The sequence below is a fragment of the Tachypleus tridentatus genome, chromosome 7 (assembly GCF_004210375.1).
Source record: "Tachypleus tridentatus isolate NWPU-2018 chromosome 7, ASM421037v1, whole genome shotgun sequence".
Classification (NCBI taxonomy): Eukaryota; Metazoa; Arthropoda; class Merostomata; order Xiphosura; family Limulidae; genus Tachypleus; species Tachypleus tridentatus.
In genome coordinates this window covers 26,636,122-26,656,849 of record NC_134831.1, presented here as the reverse complement: position 1 = coordinate 26,656,849, position 20,728 = coordinate 26,636,122, and the positions used below count along the sequence as shown (strand labels likewise).

The window sequence follows — 20,728 nt, the reverse complement described above, 5'->3', positions numbered from 1 at the left end:
CGACGAGTGATTTTTTGGCAGCCATTTTTGTTTCATCACGATCCGTGATCTTGAAATTTACCCTTCTTAGTGATACAAGCAATTGCAAAACATCTTGAAAAAAAGATTAACATTTTATTTTCCAGAACATCCAACTTTGGTGTTGGTGCAACAAGTTGGTAAAACGTTAGTATCCATACCAATATTTCGAGATTAAACGTTTTCTCTTCAAATGCAAACAAAAAATGTCAATGATAGAGAAATAAATCTAGACACTTTAAATAACCTGTTTATTAAACCTCTTATTACTACAATTCTTGTAATTATTAAAATGTAATTAATACTGTAAATGTTATATTTATGGAGAATCTCATGTTGGAGAAACCGGTAATTTTAAGAATATGACTAAATAATTTAGAAAGCTGGAAGAAAAATTTTTTTCTTCGAATCTTAATTATTTTAACACAATAATGAATATGTTTTCAAAGTTTTTTGTTTTTGTTATTATAATGAAAATAAAAAAAAACGTTTCCTATTATATTTTATTGACTGCTTGACGTTTCACTAAATTTTAATTCAAAGATATAAGGAGACGAATCTTTAGTAAACGGGAATTCAGTCTAGGTTTCAAATTCACCTGAAGCATATTATACGTAACTTTGAGCTTTCAAATAACGTAAGATTATCCAGGTCAAAGCATGCAACTAATTTTATGACAAAATCTTTATTTTGTGTTGATCCTTTAAGTTAAAAATGTTTTAATATCTATTCTAATTCAGATATTTCTTTTAATTACGTTTAAATTGTATAATGATAGCAACAAAATAATTTATTTAATACCGTGTTTCTTTTCAAAATCCTCCGTGGTTCAGCGGCAAGTCCGAAGGTGTTGTAACATTAAAACCAAAGTTTCAGTACCCGGGGTAGACGTAGCACAACTGGCCCATTGTGTAGTTTTGCTCTTAACAACAAACCTTTTAAAAATAACAATATTTATATTTTATACTTTATTTTCATTTAAACTACAAATATTAAACTTAAATTTCATTAATTTTGCAACATTTCTTATACTAAAGAGTTGTTTGTGCTGCTACGATACCAGTTTAATAAAGAACCTTACTGTGAAACTGGTTAAGATCAGAAATTTGTATTCCTAGCCTTTTATACTGATGACTAGGTACTGAAAATAATATATCCAATGTAATTTGTTTTAAGTCTGGGGCAAAGCTTTAATGATGTGAGTCCTTATGTTAAAATGTTAAATCTTATGTTAAAATGATTTTAGTTTTTAAATAAGCAGTTTGTTTTGATCAGGTGTTCCCATTAATTTATAAATCACTTAAAAATTGAGGACCTCAATACTTGAAACATGAGTAACTTATTTTTATTTATTAGTTCTTTACACAGAGTATAATAGCCATTAATTATTTTGAACGATTTTGCTAGTACATTTGTGTTTAAGGTACAGAATAAATTGAATCCAGAATATACACAAACCGGTTGGGTTGTATAAAACTAAGGCAAGCTTCGTTTCAGTGAATGTAACTTTTCATACTGTCTGTTTGTTTGTTTTGAAATTTCGCACAAAGCTACTCGAGGGCTATCTGTGCTAGCCGTCCCTAATTTAGTAGTGTAAGACTAGAGGGAAGGCAGCTAGTCATCACCACCCACCGCCAACTCTTGGGCTACTCTTTTACCAACGAATAGTGGGATTGACCGTCACATTATAACGCCCCCACGGCTGGAAGGGTGAGCATGTTTGGCGCGAATCGGGTGCGAACCCGCGACCCTCAGATTACGAAGCGCATACCTTAACGCGCTAGGCCATGCCAGGCTTCATACTATTAACCATTTAAACCCATTTTATGGAAACAAAAGACATCGCATATTATTTGTGAATTATATATTCAAGGTATCAGAAAGTATGCAATTTATGTTAATATTTTATTCTATTTAGCAAAACATATCTCTAAAAATAATTTATTACAATGAAGCAAGAAAAGCGCTTGATCAATCGTAATGTAAAAGAGTTGTGACATTAAATCGCAAGGCAATGGTTCCCAATTATGAAACAAAATCATGCATGTTACCTATTTTCATGGTAAACAATGAAACAGAATTTTTTGAAATTCACATCGCAAGATTCCTTGAACAGACGTCATTGTCATAACAGAACTTCACACGCAATGCATTCTCGATCTACAAGACATTTGGCTGTTTGTTAAAATGAGTATTAAATCATTTAGCAAACTGTTTTCAAACGGATTTTGTTAATGAAAAATTACCGTTCATAAAAAAAAAAATTTGTTTCGAAAACAATAGTTTAGTTTTCAATTGTAGCCTGTACGTGCACCATAGCACCTAAACTATAAGTGAAGTACACCCCATCTTTACTGGATTTACATGCAAATTACGTGGTACACTTTGCTTGAGTCTTCAAAAGTCATTATGTACTATAAACAGCCACATGAATTAAAGTTTCTGCAAGCAAACGAGACATGATTATTGGATGATGAATTCTTAATACAACTATCCGAATCATCTCATCCCGCCTCATCATACGTAAAGGCTAAACTCACTTTCGGTCTTGAGTTAGTGAAGCTGCAGACCACATTTAAATGCTGAAAAAACTTTACTAGCAATACACAACTTGTAACAAATTTATCAACTTAGGCATAACTGAAGGTGACTAGTTGCCTCCCCTTTAGTTTTACACTGCTAAATTAGAGACGGCTAGCACAGATACTCCTCATGTAGCTTTGCGCGTTATTCAAACCAGACTTATGTCAATTAGGCTCTAGGTATGGAGTAAACAGAAAAATAAACCTTTCATTTCTTATAATGCTTAATAAGTTATTAATGACCCCTGCGTAAAAAGCATTAACTAAACTCCGAAATAATTGTTATAACATGACTACTATAAAATACCTGATAGAGCGCGTGACTTCAGTTTTTCTTGTAATTATATTTATATTCAGTTCAGTCAATACTTCACATGATAGTAACCTTTTAAATATACGATATAATAGCTACCAGAGAGAACAAGTGGTAAACATTCGGTAAAATGAAACTACATTGCCTGCTAATTATTTAGCAGCTGTCTTGCTATTACGAATGTGTATTAATATTCCCAAACTCTAGGAGCCATATGTTGAATCTAATAAGCAGTAACCTGCTCTGACAAACAAGTAATGCATCATCTGAATAATTTAATTAAAATCAACCTCAAAATATTTTCTTTACTATGTATGCCATTTTAAGGGAACCTGACAAGGATATATTTAAATGATTTATGTATTAAGGTTTAAAGGAATGCCAATAGATATAGAATTTGTATACTACGTTTTTTCAAGTCTTGTTCTATATGCATCTACAATAATCAGTGATGTCGAGAAACCCACTTGTTGAGAAATTTATATGCAAAAACGGCTCGTTTGGGTTGAGAAAATATTTTACATAGAAGAGCGAACAACGTTTCGACCTTCTTCGGTCATCGTCAGGTTCACAAAGAAAGAGGTAACTGACCGGAAGCTGACCACGTTTGAAAGGAGTTGTGTAACTGAGTGTCGGAATGTAGAGGGCGGTATTAGATGTTTGAATATATAATTTATTTATTTTATTTGTTAATATAGGTCAGTGATGACGAGAAACCCACTTGTTGAGAAATTTATATGCAAAAACGGCTCGTTTGGGCTGACGATGACCGAAGAAGGTCGAAACGTTGTTCGCTCTTCTATGTAAAAGTGTTTTCTCAGCTTAAACGAGCCGTTTTTGCATATAAATGTTAATATAGGTATAAAGGCGTTCCTTTATATTGGTTTATTTTGGGTTTACGTTGTTGTATAAGTAAGGCTTCTTTAATTTTGCGTTTGTTTATGTTTGTTTCTTTATTTAGTATTTGAGTGTTTTCTATGGTTATGTTGTGTTTATTTGACTTGCAGTGTTTGAAAACGTGTGAAAATAACTTTTTGTGTTCTTTGAATCTGGTTTCCATTTTTCTACTTGTTTCTCCAATATAGAAGTCGTGGCAGTTATCACATTGTATTTTGTAAATAATGTTGGTGTGGTGTTTGTCAGTGTAGTTTTTACATAGTATAGACCTCAGTTTTGTGCCTGGTTTTTGAATAAATTTGGTATTAACTGGAATGTCATATTTTGTTACTAATTTTTGCCAAATGCTGGTTATTTGTTTGGTGATGTAAGGAATATATGGTATACAACAGTATATGGTTTCGTGATTTTTTGATTCGTGAGATATATTTACTTTAGTTGGTTGATTTTGCTTTCTGTCTAGGCGTGTGCGTATAATGTTTTCTACGGTTTGTGGAGGAAACTTATTGATGTTGATGAAGTATTGTTTTATTTTGTCTAATTCATCGTTAATTTTATCTGGTGAGCATATTTTTATGGCTGTGTTTATTTGGTTTCTTAGTATGTTGAGTTTTTGTTTTGTTTCATGTGCTGAGTCCCAAGGAATGTATAGTCCAGTATGGGTGATTTTTCGGTGGATTTCTGTTTTGAATTGTGTGTCGGTTCTTGTAATTTTGAGGTTAAGAAATGATATTTGAGTGCTTTCTTCCTGTTCACATGTGAAGTTAATGTTGAGATGTATAGAGTTAATGTGATTGAAAAAAATTAAGTATGTGTTCTGTAGGTTTGAATCCCGCAACCGTGTCATCTACATATCTGTACCAGTATAGTGGTGGTTGTAATGCTGTGTTAATTGCTTGTGTTTCAACTTGTGTCATAAAAATATTGGCTAGAACTGGTGATACTGGGTTGCCCATGCTTAGGCATTTGTTTGTATATAGTTTTGGTTGTTGAACATGAAGTTTGTCTTTATCGTGGTGAATTCTATAAGGGTTGCTAACTGGTTACTGAGAATTTCTTTAGTTGGGTTAGGGTCTCGGATATAGAGTTCTAAGTCTATCTTGCAGGCTTCAGTGGTTGGAACTTCTGTAAAGAGGGATATAACATCGAAACTGGCCATTAAGGCTTTATGATTAAGTTGATTTAGATTAGACTTGAAATTAAAAGAGTCTATGATGAATGAGCTGGCTGATGTTGCATATTTGGAGAATGCCCATGCTATGTATTTACCAAGATTGTAATTAAACGATTCATATGTGGACATTATTGGTCGTAATGGACAATCTGGTTTATGAGGTTTGGGGATGCCGTATATTTGCGGTGTGCGTGAGTCGGTTTTACGTAGGTAGGAATAAAGTGTTAGCTTTTTTCATTTGTAGTAGTAATTTGTTCAGTTGCGTCTCGTGTGTCTTTGTTGGATTTGTGTGTATTGGTTTAAACTTGTTCGTGTCTGATAGGATGTTATTCATTTTTAGGATGTATTCATTCGTGTTCATTATGACTATAGCGTTACCTTTATCTGCTTTTAGAATTTTTATGTTTTTGTCTTGTTTTAGGTTTTCAATGGAATTAATGTCTCTTTTTGTAAGGTTGTTTTTTAGTTTTCTGTTTTGTGAAATAATGTTAATGGTTTTGTGAGAAAATTCTTTAAAAAAATCGTTTAAGATGTTGTTTTTAGGTGTTTCTGGAAAATATAAATTTGTAATTTTACCTGGGAAGTTTGGCTGTTGGATGTCAATAAAATCTAAGTTGTCTTTTTTCTGTTGGTTGTTTTTGGTTGTTTCCTTGTTTTTGTTCTCTGTAAAAAGTATCACAAGTCTCCTGGCTAGGTCTTCTAAACATGTTTTGATTTCTATGGTTGAAATGTACCTAGGTGCTATTGCGAAGTTGAGTCCTTTGTTAAGTAGATGTATCTCGTCTGTGTTTAATTGTCGGTCGGATCTGTAAATTATGAGGTTAGTCAACGGTTTGTCGTTTTGGTGTCTTTTCTGTTGTTTGCATCTTATTTTTTCTAGTTTTTTGTTGTGGCAGATCTTTTTGTCTCTGTCGTTCTTAGTATTGATTTGGTTTATGTTTCGTTGTATAAGTCCGTAAATCTCTGATTTAATGCAGCATGCCAGTTGATGGTCTAGGTTCATTTTTTGTTTTTGTAAGTCATGTAGTCCTTTGTATTTTGTGTTCAACATGGCTTTAAGTAGTTTTTTCTGTAAATTTTGGATAATGTTTGTGTATGTATTAAAATTTTTTTGAAAGTTTTACCTTTACAAAATTAGGGGTTAGTTGTTCCTTTCTAGACAAAAACATAAAAATTCTAAAAGCAGATAAAGGTAACGCTATAGTTATAATGAACACGAATGAATACATACTAAAAATGAATAACATCCTATCAGACACGAACAAATTTAAACCAATACACACAAATCCAACAAAGACACACGAGACGCAACTGAGCAAATTACTACTACAAATGAAAAAAGCCAACACAATTTCACCAACACTTTATTCCTACCTACGTAAAACCGACTCACGCACACCGCAAATATACGGCATCCCCAAACCTCATAAACCAGATTGTCCATTACGACCAATAATGTCCACATATGAATCGTTTAATTACAATCTTGGTAAATACATAGCATGGGCATTCTCCAAATATGTAACATCAGCCAGCTCATTCATCAAAGACTCTTTTAATTTCAAGTCTAATCTAAATCAACTTAATCATAAAGCCTTAATGGCCAGTTTCGATGTTATATCCCTCTTTTCAGAAGTTCCAACCACTGAAGCCTGCAAGATAGCCTTAGAACTCTATATCCGAGACCCTAACCCAACTATAGAAATTCTCAGTAACCAGTTAGCAACCATCATAGAATTCACCACGATAAAGACAAACTTCATGTTCAACAACCAAAACTATATACAAACAAATGCCTAAGCATGGGCAACCCAGTATCACCAGTTCTAGCCAATATTTTTATGACACAAGTTGAAACACAAGCAATTAACACAGCATTACAACCACCACTATACTGGTACAGATATGTTGATGACACGGTTGCGGGATTCAAATCTACAGAACACATACTTAATTTTTTCAATCACATTAACTCTATACATCCCAACATTAACTTCACATGTGAACAGGAAGAAAGCAATCAAATATCATTTCTTAACCTCAAAATTACAAGAACCGACACACAATTCAAAACAGAAATCCACCGAAAAATCACCCATACTGGACTATACATTCCTTGGGAATCAGCACATGAAACAAAACAAAAACTCAACATACTAAGAAACCAAATAAACACAGCCATAAAAATATGCTCACCAGATAAAATTAACGATGAATTAGACAAAATAAACAATACTTCATCAACATCAATAAGTTTCCTCCACAAACCGTAGAAAACATTATACGCACACGCCGAGACAGAAAGCAAAATCAACCAACTAAAGTAAATATATCTCACGAATCAAAAAATCACGAAACCATATACTGCTGTATACCATATATTCCTGACATCAGCAAACAAATAACCAGCATTTGGCAAAAATTAGTAACAAAATATGACATTCCAGTTAATACCAAATTTATTCAAAAACCAGGTACAAAACTGAGGTCTATACTATGTAAAAACTACACTGACAAACACCACACCAACATTATTTACAAAATACAATGTGATAACTGCCACGACTTCTATATTAGAGAAACAAGTAGAAAAATGAAAACCAGATTCAAAGAACATAAAAAGTCACCTTCACACGTTTTCGAACACTGCAAGTCAAATAAACACAACATAACCATAGAAAACACTCAAATACTAAATAAAGAAACAAACGCAAAATTAAAGAAGCCTTACTTATACAACAACTTAAACCCAAAATAAACCAATATAAAGGAACGCCTTTATACCTATATTAATATAATAAAATAAATAAGTTATATATTCAAACATCTAATACCGCCCTCTACATACCGACACTCAGTTACACAACCCCTTTCAAACATGTGGTCAGCTTCCGGTCAGTTACCTCTTTCTTTGTGAACCTGACGATGACCGAAGAAGGTCGAAATGTTGTTCGCTCTTCTATGTAAAATATTTTCTCAACCCAAACGAGCCGTTTTTGCATATAAACATCTACAATAAGCTTCTTTACCTGCACTGTTAGACACTTATAACCATAAAATATTAATTCCTACTACAGTATTTATGCGGTAGCATTCGGTATATTTTGTGTTCTAGGTGCACTGAGATGGCGGACAATCAGTAGCTTTCGGTATATTTTAAAACTGCAAAGTTCTTAATTTAGATTCAACATATAACTCAGTATTGTTTAAAATAATCATTAAAATTACTTTTTTTATTTAAAACCATGTTTGGTGAAGCAGATTAGTACTTTCCAGTTCGTCATTTTATTTCGAACATTAATGAGATGGTTGTATAAAACTTGTTTCTTCAGAATAAAAAAAATACAGAATAGTGTCTAAGATTCTTGCAGCTGTATGTGGTCGGGCTATTATTATTCTAGTGACATGACTCATAAAACTTAAGCTAACGTGAAGAGGTAAGTTATATTTCATAACAACTCAATAGGTAAAGTCAAACTTATTCCAGACACAAATGTTTATTCACAAACAATATAACTTATAATAAAGGCACGTCAACAGTATTATGTGTAAACGATTTCAGTACTAGAGAAGTGTGAGTTTTAGTTTTTTACTGATACTTCACTTTATAGTGTTTTAATTTTGTACAGATTAATTTGATTTATAGTCATTTAACGGTTAAGTTTTTTATTGTCGAGATCTTTCAAATTTGAAAAAGAATCCAAATAAATTTCTAGTCTCATATCTAAGACTAATTTAGTTAAATGTGTTATAGCTGGTGAAATCAAATAACTATTTACGTTTTCAGTTGTGCTTGGCCTAGAGCTTTGAAAACTCTCGACGATAATACAACGGTATATTAAATTAGCTATATTAATTATTGGGTTACTTTTGGTTCATAAAATTTGTTGATAACTTCCATTTTATTTACAATTTAAAGCCTTGAAATAATTTTCCACACTGGGTCTAAAGTGTCACTGTAAAATTAGTAAATGAATTAGACTTGTGAGTGAGCTTTACGTTGGTGAATGAATTACCCTTTTGGTAATTGATTTTAAACAGCTATATACAGTACTGTGTCGGGTTAGTAAGAGAATGATGTGATGAGTTGGGAAAAGGTAGTTGTCTAGGGACTGAAATACTAACGAATTCAAGACAAAGTCTTTAAGTGAATGTGTGCAATATATAAGACATTTTTTAAAAGGAGAATGTATATAAGCCGACGCTTAATTAGCATTTGAAAAGAACAATAAAATGAAAGCGTTATCGATTAGTATACTACAGGGATTTTCTCATTGAATGTATTAAACGGAAAAATACGTTGTAGAGTAAAAGTAGAATCTAATTTGGTAGCCCAAAAACCGTCAACCGACACAAAAAGTTAAAGCAGCTGTTGTTGAATCCACATAATAAATCAGAAAGCTCAAAATGAGTCGCTGTACAAAAATTAAAATCTAAATTTGTTTGTGAAGCATACGCAAGCAAAAATGGATATATCAACTTCTCTTACACTTTTATCCCACAACTTAATGCATTATTAGTACAATAAATTTGTATATATTCCATTTTTTACAACATTTCTGCATGCTTTATATTAATAATATGCACGAAGTAAACTTCCATCCAATGTTGCTTTAATTTATCAGAAAATGCGTTTCATATAATTTTACATACTTTTAGCATTACATATCTGAATCACATTTGTTTCATGTTTTAACCACAGGGAAATCCGGAAAAAGAAGATCTAATAAAAAGGGACACAACTTCAAACTTCGGCCTTTAAATCAATAACATATCTTGTATGATAAATTAGACTGTTAAAATATATTCTAGTATTTAATGTATTAACAAATTCAGACTTAAAAAAAACACACCTGAAAGGGTATAATAATGCTAGCGTGGTAAAGTCGATAGTAAAATACTTGAAACTTGTGGATAATAAGCTACACGTTGAAACGTAAAAGCAGCACATTATCCACTTCATGGTCTATGAGAGTAATAACTTTACAAAGACACTCTTCCTCGGATACCCTCTGATACTGTAAAGAATGGATTGAATTATTAAAAATAGAAATATCTCAAAAGAGCATCTCACAGCTTATAGATGAATTAGCTGTGTCCGAATGTGTGATACTAAAGATAGAGACGAAGACGTAGGCACGACTGCTAACCTTCTGCTATCAAAAGGTGAGAGAAGACATTGATTATTAAACACATTAAAAGTATAATGAATAATTTTAGAGTCACACCTACGTTTAAAAATAATGAAAGTTAAAAATATATACCTTAAGTTATTACTTTTTAAGCCATATTACACAGTAAACAAAATTCACCTTAGGTGTGCATTGATGATTATATCTTTACTCGAACAAATTATAATAATATGATAAAATTAGATACGCTACTTTAATATACTTATATCAGTTACAGAAAGGAAAATTTAGAGGAAAGCATATATGTGTCTTTTGCAAAATGCATCACTGTATTAATGTTAACAGTAAGAAATTAAATAGGCGAAATATTATGAGAAAAATGTAAAAAATATTTGTAAAGTAGTATTAGTAAAATCGAGGAAGTTCCTCTACTTACCCATTCACAATAACTCAGTTCATTGGTGTTTTATGGCATAAAGTAGTTTGGCTATCTGCTCATACAGTTCATACACTTGTAATAAAATCAAGGAGTTTTTCAATTTAAGAATTCATGATAACTCAGTTCGTACAATTGCAGTCCGGCATGGCCAAGCGTGTTAAGTCGTTCGATTCGTAATCCGAGGGTCGCGGGTTCGAATCCACATTGCACCAAATATGCTCGCCCTTTTAGCCGTGAGGGTGTTATTATGTGGCAGTCAATAGCACTATTCGCTGGTAAAAGAGTAGCCTAGTAGCTCAAGAGTTGGCGGTGGGTGGTGATGACTTTCCTCTATCTACTCTTACACTGCTAAATTAGGGACGGCTAGCGCAGATAGCCCTCGAGTAGCTTTGCGCGAAATTCAAAACAAACAAACAATAGTACAGTTGTAAAATCTGCTCATATCAAAAACTGTTCATTACTAAAGTTATTAAGCTAGAAAATAAACTAATAACATTTTAAAAATTGGTTTTGATAAAGTAAATATTGTAAGGTTGAATCATCAATGGACAACACCTCCAGGTAAAAACAGATCATCCAATATATTACGATAAAACTGATATTAGTAGCCATTGATGGTTTTGTCACAGTTCAATGCAAGAAAGGCAAAACATGAAAAAAATATCTATTTTAATTTTTTTCTGAAAAACGAAACTTATTTTTTTTGTTAGTGGTTTGTTCAGAAGGTAAAGAACTTGAGTTTAGAGCGAGTGATCTGGGTTCAATACCATGCAATACCACAGTAAATGTTTTTCCTGGACAGTGGTGGTTGTAAGATGTTGCTTACTGGCTACTTTTCCTCTGGTTAGTAGTTAAAAATCGAGGACGGCGGCAGGAAGCCTTACTTGGGAATGTCTTAGTGAGGTTGTGTGACTCAAATGTCTTGTTTTGTTTTCAATTCGGCGCAAGTGTTGTTAGCTTTTTAATTTTACGTGCGTCACTAGGATATGTCTGAGGACTAGGTAGTTTTTTCTCAGTTTGAATAGTTTTTGCATTTTGTCCCCCGCTAATACAGCGGTAAGCCTATTGATCTACAAAATTAAAATCAGGCATTTGGTGGACTCAGCAGATAGTTCGATGTGGTTTTGCTAAAAGGAAACACGCGCAAGCTTTGCATTTTTGTCTTACGATGTTTTCAAGATTGTTTTCAAAGTAGTCGATTTCACAAGTTGTGAAAAGTTTGATGTTATTTTATGTTGTTTCCAGTTGCTTAAAAAATTCATGAGAGATTTAGTTCTATGCATATTGATTGTTTTCTTTTTACTTTCTTTGAATGGAAACTACTACAAGCCAATTTAGTTTTTAGTCTCTTTTGTAGTGAAAGTTAATTGAAAATAGCCATAGAAAATGTTTGCATATAACGTTTGGTAAACAAATACAAGCTGCGACCCGCAAAATATTTGTTGCAGGTTTCATGTTCTTCACTTGAAATACCATCATTTTCGTGCACGCCATTTAAACAATACTTTTTGAAAAGCATTATGTGTTAGTTCAATAAATCCTAATTTACTTTTGAAAAATTGTAAGCGGTCAGACAAACAAGATCACTACTTGTATCTTTATTTAATAAAAATACACATAAAATACACAATTTCCAATAGAAATAATATTAATAATAGTGTACATAGTATGAAACAGCAGCTATGAACGTTCAGTGTATGACATGATTTTACGAGTTGAAACATAGAAACTCCTAAAAACGAAGAATAAAACCTATACTAAAGAAGAAGTAACTAGGTGTTTATAGCAGTCTAGAAAACGAACCCAAGCTAAGCTATTGCAAAGTAAAGTAAACATAAAGTTTGTTTGTTTGTAATTTCGCATAAAGCTTCACAATAAGATCTCTGTGTTCTGTCCATAATGGATATCAAAACCTTGTTTCTAACGTTGTAAGTCCGTAGGTATGACGGTGTGCCACGGAGTGGGAGGGATATAAAGTTGTAATGAAGGCAAACGTAGCTGTTATGAAGAAACGTCTTAATGCATGTTCACAAATGGTAAGCATATCGTTCTGATTGAACTATTCATGCGCAGCTTAGACCTAAGTAAGTCTAGAAAGCCCATAGAAATTGTATTTAGTGTAACGTTAATTTCTTTTAGAAAAGTACACACGGGTTAATTATTGTTTGTGTATTATACATTGCAAATACAAAAAAGTAAAGTAGAAATCGAAGCTAGTCCTCAAATTAATGATGCAATGACATTGCACAATTGTGTACCGTACTCATTACGTTGAAAAGTTTGAAGAAAAAAAATCAGATAAGGTGATTCTGAATTAAAAAGCCAGTATGCAATCTGAACACCTCTGACAAAGGCCCTTCTAACGATGGTACATTTGTAGCATTTGAAACACAAATTTGCGAGAAAATTTCCTGACAGACTTATCTGTTTTCCCTTGCTAAGTCATATTAAACGAATATCCTTGTGCTTCAGGTTAATGCTGTAATTTTTAACACGTTTCTTGATGGAACTTGAATAATACGTTAAACATCTAATAAACTTCATCATGTCTCTGGTAATTGGAAGGAAATATTTAAACCAAGACATTTCCACTTCCTCTGTTGGTAAGAAAGAATTCACGTTGTCTTTTAAATTGTTTAAATGTAACTCGCATGTGATAAAAGGCGTCAGTGGAGCAAAAGTGGACATTCTTCATAACAAGAGTTTTCTTTAGCTTTATAAACTGACTTAATGTAAGACATGCTTGATTCACTTTAGGTTATAATACTTTTTATTATTTTTAGATATCATAGACCTCTATGTATATGACCTTGTAAGCTAATTTTCTCATGTGCATTGATGCTAATGCTATTTTCATTGTTGTATGTTCGTTCAACGGTTTAACATCATTGCTAATAAACTGGAAGTTGAGGACTGAAGCGCTTAGAGTGTTCTCTATGGTTTGTATCAGGTGTAGGCTTGGTCGTGATAACAATGATGACAGTATTAATGATGATAAATCGAATCGCTTATGATCTATCTATAAGATAATTAAAAAAATATAATTCAATATGCAACTGCATTATAAAGTTTGAAAGCCTGTGTCTACGAAAACTATAAAGGTGTGTGTTTGTGGAAAGCATGAAAGCCTGTGTCTGTGGAAAGATTAAAGTCTGTGTCTATATAAAGTATAAAGACCGATGTCTACAAGTTATTTCTTACAGAATATTTTCGTTGGCTTATGTCTTGGTAAAATCATACTAGAAAGATGAATCTGAAAATGATAAAACAGTAAAATAAAACATGTCGAATTAACCACATTATTAAATATTGTAAGAGCAAATTACACTATGTAACAAAAGTTTTACTTTTTCTTGTTCCTTGGCCGAAAGTGTTATTTCCCAATTGCTTATATCTAAAGTAAATGGAAAATACCTATTTTTCTCTTTAAACTTTGCTTTTGTGACCTGGGTAATGAAATTTTCGAATTTACCCATTTTCCAGAACATTCCAAGTAGATTCAGCGCTGAGTAGCTGATAAAGAATTTTCTCGAACTTACAAGAATTTTCAAAAATTTTCTAGAATGTTGTAGAACTTACGAAAATTTTCAAGAACATTTTAGAATTTTCTAGAACTTTGCATAGTAATATATATATACAGGGGCTCACCACTTCAGTTTAGTTCTAGCTGCCTAAGTGAACACATAGACCTACCTGATTTTATCAGAGATGGCATCAAGAAGATGCAAGCATTTTCCAGACGTGTTATGCTATATGTGTGGGCAATTTATCAAGACAAGAGCAAAAAAATACTCTGTGACAGCATCTGTTAAAATGTGTGAAGCCTACAAGACATATTTCAGCATGCCTGTCGTGGACCAAGACAAACCCTCGGCACCTCATTTTAACTGCAAGCTCTGCAAAAAACTCTAGAAGGCAAAACGGGTAATTTTTGGTTGCTTGAGTAGTAAGATTTTATATTATACAAATTATACAGAATTCTTGAAGATGCTCAGAGGGAAGGAAAAAGAGCTTGGGGCAGCTTTGTCGCAGTGGTTCGGGGCTTCATGGGCAATCACAAGGCCGAAAATTATGTGGAACTGGTTGAGGCTCTGGTGAATAACTACGACCATATGGTCTGCAGGATGTCCCTGAAAGTACATATCCTTGACGCTCATATTGATAAATTCAAATAAAACGTGGGAGCATACTCAGAGGAGCAAGGCAAGCGCTTCCATTAAGATACACTGGACTTTGAGCGCCGCTCCAAGGAGCGTTAACAAAAACATGATGGGAGACTATATTTGGGGGCTGATACTTAAAAGTGATTTACATTACAGTCGCAAATCTCGAAAAACTACTCACTTCTAAACATTTTGTTCATTTTTATATAAAGTTAGTATAAATACATGTAAATCTTGATTCATATGTTGTTCTATTCAGACCTTGTGAAAATGAAAATGTGCAAATTCGCCCGATTTTACATAGAAAGTAGGTTAATTTCTAAGTTTCATTATCCAGGTCAGAAAAGCAAAGTTTGAAGGGAATAATGACCTTTTTCTGTACTTTTACAACGTATGCAATTAAGAAATAGCACATACTATCCAGGAACAAAATTTGTGTTACCTAGTATTTTTCTTTCAAGTAAAAACACGCTTCAATCAACCACATGATTACTTTTTCCAATTAAAATTATAAGAAATAGGACAAATCTCTTTGGTTGTGTAGATAAAATATGGTATTTTTCTTATGAAAGTTAAACTTGTAATAACCACCACAAACTGATTTTTACCTTTCACTTATATTTAAGATAACAATTCACCTGGTTTGACTATAACATTTTATCTTAATCGTATGTACTTTTCCAACATAATAAAACCTAACCTTAATTCTATATAATGATTCACTATTGCCATTTTGTGAATTAGTATTATTTCTTCTTACTTTTATCATTCAGGACTATAGTTAAGACTATTCACATGAGTTGTTAACGGAAATATACGTTAAATATTGTTATTATAAGAGCATTATCATATATATTACATTTTACTGTATTGTCAATATAGGAAGAGCAGAGTGTAACAAATAAAACAGCTGCAGTACTCCTTTAAACAGATTGTACAACCACCTTCCAAATATTAGCCTTAAATCTCAGCATAACGGAATGATTTATGGTATATAAAGTTCATCATCACAAGATATTGTATATACTTAAAGATGTAGTTCTGTCAATTTATGAAAATTATTAACATAAAGAATTTCGTAAACTAACAAACAAACATTACATACGAAGCGGTCAAAAATAATTATTTTAGCATTAAGAGTCGAGAGCGGACCAGTAGTCAGTGTGATGAACTGTGGAGATAAGGATTCATGGCTCACGTCCCTCTTTCTTCTCATTTTGGAAATGTGGATGCGTGTGAAATAAAAGTGACAGTCACATTCTAGAACGTGCTCTGACAAGTATTTCTCGTAAGTTGACAGTGGGTTACATCAATCAGCTGTTTTCTCATTAGTCTATCATCTCAATATTAGGGATGGGTAACGCACATGGCACTTTCGTCTCCAGGTGGAAGACTTTCGATATGTCGTCCTCTACACTTGTGTCTCCACAACAGGCGTTTCCCGTTCATTCTACAAAGATTCATCATCGCCATGCTTGTTTTTCTAGGGACCCATACAACAAGTAATTAATTCAAAAAGTAATGTATTGAGGCATTCTATAGAAAACTTTGCTTATTCTGGATTGCAAATATTGTTTCCCTCATATCTCTTTTTTATTAAAGGAGGGAATACGCTAATACAAAATACCCATTACAAAATAGTAATATTAGTGAAATATTTGCACTACAAACATATATCAAAAAATGGTTTCAGGTTGCGTTCTACCGGTGATATCATGCTGGTAGAAACAATACCTTTATTTCTGAATACCAGAACCGCTTTGTTCACCAAACGCTAAACGTGGATATTACTCATATCATAAGCCAATCAGTCCCTCATACCATCCCGTGATTTCCAACTTTGTTGTCAGTAATTTTTGTGCTCACGTGCTCATAGTATGAACGGCGTGAAAAGTGTGAAGCTTCAGAAGTTTCGGACAACATTACGACATTATAATTAGCATTTTGATGTTTTACTATATTGAACCCAATTATGTTATCTTTCCTGTAGTAACAAATAAGAATACAAACGAATATTATTGCTGTATCTTATATGTTAAGTTTGCGTTTTTAAGAATTGTGAAAGAAGCCCTGAGAAAGAGTTACAATAATATAAAAAATATTGAAAAGTTTTAGATTTCGCGCTTAAAAAATCGATGGGTTTGTTTTCCAGAAACATAACAGTCAATAGTAAATAAAAAATACAACATAACTGTAATGACATGGCACATAGCGTGTGTTAATTTGGATGATTTTACTATTTGAAAATACAGTTATTATATGTTTTACTTCATAAATCTATTCCGATAGATGCATCTGTAATCAATGATATTGAAACAATGAAAGTTAAAACATAATCGTGGTGGTTGCACTTATTGCAAACGAAAGATGGCTGACTAAAGTTATCAGGGAAATAGCTTTTCTACAGCTCTTTTTTTTTCCTATCCAAATTTAATTAAGATCAACATTACCATCAGCATTCTTATGTGAATTTGTTAGTTTGTTTGTTTTTAAATTTTGCACAAAGCTACTCGAGGGCTATCTGTGCTAGCTGTCCCTAATTTAGTAGTGTAAAACTAGAGGGAAGGAAGCTAGTCATTACCACCCACCGCCAACTCTTGGGCTACTCTTTTACCAACGAATAGTGGGATTGACCATCACATTATAACGCCCCCCCGGCTGAAAGGGCAAGCATGTTTGGCGCGACGGGGATGCGAACCCGCGACCCTCAGATTACGAATCGCACGCCTTAACAAGCTTGGCCATGCCGGGCCTGAATTTGTTAGTTTTGTCAGGTGTTTGGCCCAGCATAACCAGTTGGTTAAGGCGCTCGACTCATAATTCAAAAGTCGCGGGTTCGAATCCCTGTCACATCAAATATGCTCGTTCTTTCAACCGTGAGGGCGTTATAATATGACGCTCAAACCCACTATTCGTTGGTAAAAGAGTAGTCCAAGAATTAGCAGTAGGTGATGATGACTAGCTGAGTTCCCTCTAGTCTTACACTGCTAAAGTAGGAACGGCTAGCACATATAGCCTTCGAGTCGCTTTGCGCTTAATTTAAAACAAAACGAACAAATTTATAAGGTTTTCTACACTCTTATGTGAGCTTGTTACTTTTGTCAAGTTTTCGACATTCTTTTGTGAGTTGGTTACTTTTATCAGGTTTAATATTTTATGCTAGTCATCATTTACAGTTCTAACATATTAGTACACGATGAGCAACACTATTAGAATAGTGATACTTTAATAAGGATACTATTAGAAGAGTACGCTTCATTTAAATTAATAACCAGGAGCATTTAATACTAAATTTTAATATGAAAGTCAGCTCGAAAGTTTGTGTTTACATTATTCTTGGAACTATACGTTATTTCACCTAGTTTTTGGCATCTACACTGCTAGTTCTTTGTGACTGCAGCAGTATGTTTACTGGAATTCATGTTTTCTTGATACAACAAATACCCCAAAACAGAACTCATCACACCACGGCTTAAGTCTTGACACAAGCTCTCAATTTTACTCAAGTGCGTGACCATTATTTGTTGTTTCTTCTTCGTCCAAATAAATAGATATACATGGAACGAATTCTTGTTGGAGTTAAAGGTTAGACAAGCATGCTTTATATTTTTTTTTAGTTTTAGGAAGATGTCAAGGATTAGATCGGATGATTATTTATCAACAAATGTCTTATTTCAGAAATGTAGTCCCATACCAGTTTTACTAAAATCAAATCTAGTTGTATGATTTATTTATCAGCACAGTTTTTGTTAAACATACATATTTTATACTTCTCAACAACTACTTTGACAAAATGTATTTACAATACAAACATTTCTTCCAGAACAACTGAATGTGTGATATTATGTCATCTTCTTTTATGTATACTGAGTCACTACTAATTTGAAAAAAACAAACTATTTTTTATGAAATTGTTTTGTTTTTCATAGTTTTGCTGTGATTTTACTTCTGGAAGTAGGTTGTACAATCAAAATCGTTTTAAACGTACATTTTAAAATAATCTGAGAACTTCGCATGTACAATTGATTTGAAATAACAAAAGAAATGGTACTTTTTTGACATTCACCCTTTGATACTTTTACTTGAGACTTATTTTTAATTTCTGTAAGACATTTTTTCGCACTTTATTTTTCATATCGATCATTTTTTGCAGTTTATCATTCCAATCTATGATAATCTTACTTGACTCTCGTAATATGTTAAAAATATAAAATTCGAATGAATTGTGTATGTTTTGACACTGATTTCTTTCATACTACTACTTCTCTATTGATACACTTACTCTGACTTTAGTATTTAAATAACCTGAAATGATTTGTAGCATGATCAAACTTACTAATGTGACGTCACCCAAGACGTTTTTCTACATCTACTTTTTTCAATACTTGATGTCTACCCAGCCTTGTCACTTTAAACTTTATTTAATGTCACTACAAGTCGTAAAGTAGCCATACTTTTCCAAGCCTATGATAATGTAAATTTGAAAAAAACACCAACATTGCTGAGATGTCAGACAAACATTTCAGAATTTTCTAATTTTAATCCACTTATTAATTTGAGAATCATTTCTACATAATAGATGAGGTTAATACAGTTTCTTAATAGGAATAATAGCTATTTCTGTGTTATTTACCACGTCTCCTTTACTCGGTGTGAACAAAGTTAAACGGTTCACGTTTGAATACGATTGAATATTCCTGATTTCCTCAAATTGTGCCATATTTCTTTGTTTTCCAATTCTTTAAGTGCATAGGGTGATAGCCCTGTCTCGAAAATTCCAAATTTCCAACCCGAACGCATCTTTACGATTCGAGTGTAGAAATATTTTGCATTGGAAAAAGATGTTACATACCGTTCCAAAAAGTGATCAATTTTTGGTGGTGTCGCAACTACATAACGTCAGAAATTTTCAAAAGGTTATTCTGATGTACATTCTACCACCGCGACTTATAATTGGTCTTAGTTGTTAGCTGATATGCTGATTTGTATATTCAAATTCGTTGCAATATAATGTACTTAAGTCGGTATAACATAAATTTAGAATCTCTCTGTACACACACTTTTATTCTGCACCTTACCAGAGACCATGTCATGTAAGTTTTACAGATGTTTATGTGTAATAAGAGGTAAAAAATGCAACATAATTGCTTTAGGCGCTGTTTCCATTTTTTTCAATACTCTTGTAATCATCTGCTCCCATGATTTTTGAGTGTTAGGATCACTTTAAATGTTAACAACGTTTATGTATTCTGTATTCATACTTGCAGTTTTTCGACGTTAAATTCTGTCTTCTCACCATCCATATTTTCTTGAGAGTAAAATATAAAACAAAACAAAATAAATAAATAACATCTTACTATTAAGGAAACATCGTTAAGTAAAATAAAAAGACGTGATATATGTTATTATCTTGCACGTTTATTCCGATGATGTTCAAGTATTACTGTAATTACATGTTTAGAGTTTAATGGGTTTCTGTATCTCTGCTTCTTACTTGACATAAGACATCCAGGTGTATTAAGAATACGAGGTTTAGAGTTGAAAAAAAAAGTACTAAGATTGAAAAGGTGTTAAGTCGGTGGTACTAAGATTGAAAAGGTGTTAAGTCGGTGGTAAAAACGATAACAAAGGTCAAAACTTGTTAAAAATCTGGACAATAAAGCAGTAGTCAGCCATCATACTTTTGTCCCAGCGCCCTTGGTAGCGTTCTTCCATGACCTTTAGGTCTTGGTGGATTTATTAATTATCTATCATCCATTTAAAGAAATATATTATTAATATAAGTTTATTGCTCTAAAATTATTCAAATTTCTTTAGTGAATTGTGCTAAAAATAAAAATGAGGAATCCAAACTGATTAAATCAATTAACTTTAGAATTATAGTTTAGAAGTAATAAAAGCGGACAAAGGTAGTACAACAGTTTACTCGAGAAACAAGCTTATTACGGAAGAATCAACGAGTGAGTTTCTTGATGCTAACAATTTTACATTCAACAATGATGTTAAATCT

General features: G+C 32.8%; 1 protein-coding gene across 7 annotated transcripts in view; it reads left to right on the top strand.

Moving 5' to 3' along the window:
* Positions 1-20,728, top strand: part of LOC143255340 (synaptogenesis protein syg-2-like) — a 135,207-nt gene that overhangs the window by 52,356 nt on the left and 62,123 nt on the right. Inside the window, exon 2 of one of the 7 annotated variants that reach the window (XM_076510830.1) lies at positions 9,687-10,150. The exons of the other annotated variants lie outside the window; for them this stretch is intronic. Coding sequence (XP_076366945.1) covers positions 10,087-10,150 — 64 coding nt within the window. The 5' untranslated portion in view covers positions 9,687-10,086. The remainder of the gene's footprint in view (positions 1-9,686; positions 10,151-20,728) is intronic. 7 annotated transcript variants of the gene reach the window in all.